The 8,475-nt window shown below is 37.8% G+C and overlaps 1 protein-coding gene across 2 annotated transcripts; it reads right to left on the bottom strand.

The window, feature by feature from the left end:
* Positions 1-1,210: 1,210 nt before the first annotated feature.
* On the bottom strand, positions 1,211-7,843 carry clcc1 (chloride channel CLIC-like 1). Of its 2 annotated transcripts, XM_044362492.1 has the most exons (11): positions 7,416-7,843; positions 7,181-7,288; positions 6,436-6,546; positions 5,963-6,184; positions 5,543-5,683; positions 5,327-5,426; positions 4,700-4,797; positions 4,220-4,366; positions 3,729-3,925; positions 3,254-3,692; positions 1,211-2,367 (listed from the first exon to the last, which is right to left on the bottom strand). In XM_044362492.1, exons 1-11 carry the CDS (start codon positions 7,545-7,547, stop codon positions 2,281-2,283), a joined length of 1,782 nt encoding a protein of 593 aa, XP_044218427.1. In that variant the 5' UTR covers positions 7,548-7,843; the 3' UTR covers positions 1,211-2,280. The 2 variants fall into 2 exon arrangements, with proteins under 2 accessions (XP_044218427.1, XP_044218426.1); XM_044362491.1 differs by having other exon boundaries at positions 3,254-3,925.
* Between the last annotated feature and the right edge of the window lie 632 nt (positions 7,844-8,475).

The following is an 8,475-nucleotide window of genomic DNA, read 5'->3' on the forward strand; positions in this document are numbered from 1 at the left end:
TTTTATTAACCTAAAAGTAGTAAAGTTTGAATATAACAAGTCAAAAATATATATATACAGATATCAGCCTCAGAAATAAACCAAGAACATGACCTCAGTGTGTAACATCACTGACTTAATACATACAGTCCCAGGATATATATATATATATATATATATATATATATATATATATATATATATATATATATATATAACAAACAAAAAACATCCTGAGATGGGGAGGTTGACCAACATCTGTTCAGGGCTCTCTCACACTGCTCCAGAGGATCAGTCGGTGTGGGTGGATTTTTCGGAACCTTAAATTTTAGATCTTGTTTAGCAGAAATTTGGTCTGTGGCCTAACAAAAATTGGCATTTGGGTGTAATTTTGCCATGACAGAATGTGTGGAGCTCATTATGGGCCAAGATCACCAACAATCACCTCTGACAAGTTAACCGACCATTAGGTAGGACGCTCAAAGATGGATGAAAAGCTGATAATCATATAAAAAGAACAAAAAAAAAACCTCCACACATGCATGAATGTGTAATCTTAATCAATTAATTCCCTCAGTAACAGCATATACTATTTAATCTGTCTTTTTTTTTCATTCTGGACACCATCAACACTCCTGTGCTGACCATCTTTGTTTACGTGTGCACACATGGCTTTTTAATGTGTAAAAATAATCAGTGAAAGTTGTTAATGACAGAAATTGTACTCTTAGGTTTAATAGTTTTAATTTTGTTAAAATATATGTGGATATACCTCAGGTTGTGACTAACATAGTGTTTAGACACATTTTTCAATATAACATGTTATTCTGTTCTAAAAGTGTGCAAACATTGAATTGTAGCTACTTTAGCATAAATTATGATAATGATACTGATACCTGCAGGACTCCATGTATGCAGCTAGATGTCTCTCTCTTGCAAAAAGAATGACCTTGTTTGCTCTCCATAGAAATAAGGCACTTTTTTTTTGTTTGGGGTAAACACATGGATCTCATACAGTCATTAATGCTTTTGTTTAAGCTAAAAACAGTCACCCAGTGTGTACCAGAGAGGACCCTTACACTAAAAGGACAAAATGTCAAAGTTGTAGTGAACAGGCTATAGCCTGCGTCAGCTTTTTGGTATGTCAGTCAGTAAAAACACTGATATTTACTGTTTAGATGTGTGTTGTGAAAGATCTGAAGTGAGAGTAACATTCACTCTGCTCAAAACCTTAAAAGTATACACTGTTTACTGTCACTGGAAGTCATCCATGAATTCATCAAACCATAGTTAGACACAATTATTAGTTTAAATTATAAGTGCAGCTTTAATTAGTGTTGCTTCTTTCAGTATAAGCAATTTCAAGATCTGCCTCTGGAGCAAGTTGCTACACTATTTTCAACATTTTGTACCTTTTTGTTAGAATATTCTTACACGACTATTAAATATGTTTCTTTATTGATTTATGACTTTAAAATCAAAGACTTTGGCTAAATTCACCAATTTCAGAATTCAGCACTGCACCACGCCATGCAATCATGTAAAGCTTTTCACAAGTAGTTTGCCATTATCAATAGTAAACAAACAGCAACACTACCACTGAGCAAAACTTTAACTTCAACATCAGTATTTCAAGTCCTCTATATAAAATCTACATTTAATAACCCCCAAAACAGCTCATTGTAAAAAAACAACATAAAGAAATAGTGTTCTGCCTATTAAATTACAAAATCTAGATTCATATTTCAACTTCAAAACATTGGTTTGAAAGTAAATTAAAGTAAAATTGAAGTTATTATTTGTTCATAGTAATAAATGATTACTTACCACCAAGTTTTACCTGGTCTTTGTTATAATTCCAATGAAACTAGACAAACTTAGTTTTGTAAGACCATGATTTCTGCCCCTGGATAAGACACTGAAAATACAAAAGTAAACAACACTGGTTTTCACAAGTAAGTTTCCTATTTCCCTGATACCTGCATGAGTCAAGCTGCTGTGCAACGAAATGATGATGAAACACTGAGCAGATTCACCAAACAGTATTTGTGAATCTCAGCACATTCATCTGCCTGCACGGCAGCAAAGACAGTTTTTTATGATAAAGTTGCTGGCCGCACTGGGGTGGTTCCCCATTGAGTCACCTTGAAAATGTGCACATGCATTTCAGCAATGTGTGTAAGTCAGTCAGCAAGGGATGGACTGAATGACTGTCCTTGTCATCACTGCCTCCACAGTCCATAAAACGTGCCGAACACTGATGAGGACAATGTTGCTTCTTTTGACTAATGCAGACGTTGCTTATTCCACTGATGTTGGAGACGTCTCCTGAACTGGGATCCTTTCGGAGAGAGAGGTGGTCCTGTCTTCAGCTGAGTCTTCAAGATCCTGCAGTGAGGGATTCACATCAGAAATATATAACAAGAAATGACAAAGCATTCAAATGAAAATGCAATGTAGCAGAAAATTATATATTTATAAGTGTGAGATTTTCCAACCAACATATATCTTATTAACTATGTCAACTGAGTAAATAAAGTAATTACACAGATCTAGCGAAACAAGCACCCTGAAATGTCTTAAATTTTGCAATTTAATTGCATTACATTATTGAAATACTGTTGTTATTTGCTGCTTCAAATGGCAATAAAAAATATACACTAAATTTACTAATATGCAGCGGTATTCAACCTCTAATGCTGTTCCAAGTATTGCTCCGAAATGTCAAATTAATAACCATAATTATACTCATGAGATGAAGAAGAAAAACACTAATATTTTTGGTTACAGAGTAGAAATATTTGGAATCTAAGACAAATTTTCATCCAAGATTTATTTCATAAGCTTTTTATTATCATTGATGATTATCAAGTAAGTACACCAGTAAGTATGCCATGGCGTCTGGATTGAAATCCACTACACTTTGTGTTATTTCAGTTGAGTCCAACTTAAGAGGTAAGGAGCGGTAAAAAAAAAAAGATGTACATAAAGGTGTAAAATCCATTCACAGGTTAGGGGCTGAACACATTCACATGCAGCAATCAATAAAACACACCAGTAAAACCAGTGGACAAACACCAAAATGAAAACCACATCTAGTTATTAAATACTTATTTACCAATTTAAGTCGCATGTGAATATTCACCATCCCATTAGTGCATATGCAATGCTGAAGCATTAATTAAAAAAGGGCACAGTTAATAAACACTATCTGAGGTCAGATATTAGTAAGATTAATTAGATTTAGTTTGTATGTATTTTAAAAAGGACTCACCTGATCATCACCTAATTTAGTTTGTGCGAGGTGTCGTCCTGCTGGCTGAGGTCTGTTTCTGCTGGGTTCATCTTGAGAAACTTTCTTCTTTACTTTCAAAGGTTTAGTCTTTGCTGGAGATGAATCTGTGGGTTTAGTTTTTGATTGGTCCTTGTTAGCTTTGGCTTCCCTGTGTGCAACGCTGCCAGCACCCGCTCCGTCTAGCTCCTCTTGGGTGTCCGGCTGGTTTTCTGAATCTGACTCAGTTTGAGGATCACTTTCAACAGCAGAGAGACTCTGCTCTGTCTGCTCTGATTCAGGACTTCCCTCACGCCGTTCACCATCTGTCTCATCCTCGCTGTAGGGTCTGTCAGCAGTGCGCAGGGTCTCCACAACTATCTTGGCTGGCTCTTCCCTGACTCTGTTGGGTTGCCTCTGACGAATGTCATTCCTCTGTAATCTGTCATCCCTCTGTAATCTGTCATCCCTCTGTAATCTGTCATCATTGGCTCTGTGCCTCAGGGCCTGTTGTGGTGCGTCCCCTCCTGCTAGGTGGTCACGGTCCTCAATCCTCAAGACAGGAGGCTGTGGTTGGTTCAGCCCTGGAGGGGGTGGATCTCTTCGACGGCGGCGGCGCAGAGGTGCAGCAATGCCATACCGGAAGGCTGCCTGCACACTTCCATACATGCATACCTGTAGAGGAGTAAAGTAAATATACCGCTATTGAAAAATACAGCACACAACTGTCACATACAAGGCTATCAATGTATTTGCAATGATCAGCATCCTGTGCTGCAATGCTTGCAATGATCAGTGCCATAATTAAGTGGTGGCCTGAAAAAATGCTTTGCACCTTACGAAAACTATCCCTGCACTCCCCAAAACTTGAATCTTTACTTTTACAAAATTTTGCTTGATGAATGTAAACAAATGTAGGATTTTATTTATTTGTGTGAGTGTCAGTGAGAATTTATCAAGGGTTCGTACCACAATGGAGATCACGATAGTGAGAAGAACTGGGATCTGCAGGGTGATTGGTAGATCTTTGAGGAGGGCTCGAAGAAACTCACTGATCCCCTGGCCCAAATGTTTCAGTGGCTCTGTGATGAAGGTCGTGATGGTGACTGATATTGCCTAAACAGAGAGAAATCTTTAGAATATAACTTTGTATAAGCCATTTCCATATACATACAGATATTCAAAACTAACAATGATTTTACAGTAATAGTTAAGGAAGAGCGTTGAATGGGAACAAATTTATATGCTAGAGTGAAATGCTTTCATTGTGTTTCCTCAAGAAATGGTTAAAAACTGGAAAATAAAACAGTTATTACAGCAATTCAACATTTTGGCACTTTTATGTTTTGGTGTCTTAAAACAAATGTTAATAGTAATAGTCATTACTGTGTGAGGCTTTCAACCGGCAATATATCACAAAAATACACAGACACCAGCATAGTGACCTACCTTGGTGGGAGGTACAAGCAGAATGGGGTTGACCATGAGGACTTCATAGTATCTCTTACAAGGATCATCCTGAAGAGTCCAGGTGCTTCTGAACCACTCTGCAGGAAAACCAATCAAAGAGTCGGTTTTCAGTAGAAGTAAATCAGATAACAACTAAATAGAGGTAGCTAGAGGTAGCTCAATGGAACATGATGTCCTTCTGAATGATCTACTGTGCATCCTCTTCAAGAAAATCCAACAAAGCATTGAAAGCAAAAGTCCTTTAACTAAATAAAATTATGCAACCCATTGTTTCTTAAGGTGACTGTTGCTCAAGAGGTAAAGCAGGTCGACCACTAATCACAAGGTTTGCAGTTCAATCCTGTCCATTTGTTGAAGTGTCCTTGAGCAAGAGACTGAACCCCAAGTTGCTCACAATGGACGTTAACATTAGTGTGCAAGTGTGTGAATGAGAGGCAAAAATAAAAAGTAAAATAATATTTAAGTGCATTTACTATATAAAAACCCATTGTCCAATCTGAACAATGTATTCCCACTAAGATGAAAAGAGCTTTTTTGCTCACCTCATGAAAAGTTGACATTTTGCAGATACATGGTTTTTATAGGACATCAACATACTCAATTTACCTTTCAAACTATCACTCCAGTCCATTTTCTTCACTCCGGTGCATTTTTCATTGACGCTGTCCATCTTTGCTATATTGTTTTGGTGCTCAGCAAAGGCAATCTGGACAAAAATAAATAAATGCATAAATGTAAAAGTATTACAAACATCTTCTTTGACTAGAAGAAAGCCCTGAATGGCTAAACAACAGCAAGTGAACTGAAAGATCTCTTCTTCACCTTGTACAGATAGAACCAGTTCCAGACAATGCTGACGAAGAAGCAGACAGTAAACAGTCTCTTGAACTGCATAAACCAGGAGACCCTTGACCACAGCTCAGTGCAGATGATGGCTATTATGACCAGAACAAACAGCCCAATCTGAAACACAAACAGAGAGAACAGAGTATGACTTGACTGGTAGCATGATATGGAAAAACACTTAGCCGACACAAAGTATACAACAAAGGCATTCAAAAACTGTAAAATATGTGTAGCTCCCCTTTAAGAGACATGCAAGAAAATATTAAACTATCTAGAGCGACTACAGAGAGATGTGACTATAAACGGCGTCCGTTTTTCCACAGGTAGCACATGACATGACTGAAATGTCTTTAAGACTCATTAATTAAAACTTAAGATTAAAATGAATGATCTTACTTTTAATAGTGTGTCAATCTCCACGCCAAAGGTGTCCTCAAAATGCCACTTCCAGGCATCATAATCATGTGGTTTAAAATCCACTAGTATCTGACTGAGGGCATTGTCCAGTGCTCCTGTTCTCCAGCTGTCTTCACCTTCCAGAAGATTTTGAATCTCTGTCATGGATTGTCTGGACAGTCTGATTTTGGCATCGTACAAGGCGTCTGTGGAGTCACTGGGCTGAGGAGAAATGGCGACAGTGGGGTTAAAATGGCAATGCCCTGTTTTCCGGTGTGAAAATACTGAACCAGAATTTTGTTTGATTAAGCTTAAATAGAGCTAAAATATCTGCAGTATCACATTTAAAACAGATTAGGTAATCCAGGGTAAGGTGCATGATTATTGCAAGGAACTGCAATGTATTAAATAGTAGCATAAGATACATTCAGAATCACATAATTCATCATAATACATGTGGAATGATCACCCACCAAACCAATTCTTTGTATCTCCTTCAGGAGTCTACTAAGAAATCGCTTGAACACTGGATTGCATGTAGGCTGCTGTGAGAGGGCCATGATTTTCTTCTTTTGATCTTCAATCTGAATAAAAGCAAAGCACAATATTTGTCATGGTTGGCAGATTTTATGAAGGTAAGTTTTCTCATTTGACATATAGAGATTCAGTGTCTTGCTAAAGGACATTCTGCAGATGTTTTCTCTCAAGAACGTGTACTTTCTGGTTAGACCAGTCTCTCTGATGTCTCTCCAGCTGCCATCCCCGACATCCAGAGTTTCAGATTTTGCCTTCTGGTCGCCTTTTCAGAGTCCCATTAGCCAAAACTAACAGATATAAAAATGTATTCATACCCTCTGCCATCACTCAACCATAAACACTTATACCAGTTCAGGATTTAATTTCTAAGAATTTTCTTATTTCATATTTTCATTTATAATTAAACTTATTTTTAAGATGCTTTAACTTGTTTTTTTTGGTTTTTTTGCTAATTTCTGCTTGCTCTGCTGCACAAACACTTGGCCTTGGCAGAGAAATAAAGACTGATGTGTGCATTCAGACATTTTCTGATTACAGTATGAATCTGACAGTAATGAAAGATGCAAAGGACTCAATTGCCGATCTCTACAGAGATGACTGAGTGTTGTGGTATGTAGCCAGATACACTGAATTGTTCTAGTGATGTGCTGTCTAGTGATGGGCTGTCCCAGAATCACTGACCTGTCTCTTTAACCCTTCCACTTGATCCTTATACGATGCCAGTTCAACTTGGCTGGAGTCCTGAGTGTACTCTCTTCTTTTGGTTGGCACATTTTGATAGTTTGCTGGCTGTGAGACACACACACACAAACACACAATCATTAATAGAAATATCAAAATTGCTTTAGGTTATTCAGTGCAATAGCATCGTTAGCATATGTAATTGGATCAGTATAGACATTGAACATCATCAAACCTCTGTGGGCTTCCTCATCGTTTTGGTGCTTGCATCATAGTTGAGCATATCATAAGGGTCTATCCAGTCCTCATCCTCCTGCTGCCCAGTGGCAGCCAGAGCCAGTGTGCATACCAGTAAGACGAGGAACATCCCTAAAGTAGGTGAAGTCCAAAACTAGTCCAAAGCGAAACCAGGTAACTGTTAGTAGTAGCTAACTTTAATTTAGCTAAAGCTAAGCTAAGTCAATAACAAGGATAAACTGCAGCGAATTTCTAGATAACTTTGCCGACTCAAATGTGGCTTTGTAGATACTCTGATAGGTGCACTTAAAATTATTCACTGTATAAATAAGGAAACATCTCCCACTGTAGCTACACAAACAGCCTAGCTGTTCCTGTTCCCGCACCACAAGCCGACTGTTGGTTTACGTTACATCCTGACTATAACTGTCGTTAAGGCTCACGGGAAATGTAGTTTCTTAGTGAAAGGCGGCGTCCACACGCGTTCTTGCAAAGTTCCCTTTATAACTGTAGTCTTGATGTTTTTAGGGACTTGGATGGAAAAAGCAATATGGGCTGTAACCCTTTTGATGGATGAGTTTGGTATTTTTTTAAACTATGGAGATGTTTGTTATAAATGCAATCTTTACTGCTCAATTAGAGAATACTATGAAGTGATGGAGACCATTCCAGTTCCCCGTAAAACAATGATTCAACAGCTTTTGGTGCATTCTAACATTGTATCAGTCATGAGGCCACTCTATTAAAGTTATTATAATGAGGAAATGTGGGGGAGGGCCTCTATCTAGGGAATTTCCTATAGTGTCCACAGGGGAATAGAGACCGTCCCCCAAACTTCCTCACTACAGTATCAAATTCAGTAGCAAGAAGTTCACTAATAAGTTTATTAGAAATGTTTTATCAACACGATACTACCGCAATCAGCTGAAAAGAATAATGTTCTTTAGAGACAAAGAGGCAAGGAAAATAAGGGAATGATATTTGTCTTATCCAATCCTTCCTAAAACCAAAGAGTGACATTTAAATTTTGATTGACATCCATCCATCCAATAACTTAT

Source organism: Thunnus albacares, chromosome 9 (genome assembly GCF_914725855.1).
Source record: "Thunnus albacares chromosome 9, fThuAlb1.1, whole genome shotgun sequence".
In the NCBI taxonomy this organism is placed as follows: Eukaryota; Metazoa; Chordata; class Actinopteri; order Scombriformes; family Scombridae; genus Thunnus; species Thunnus albacares.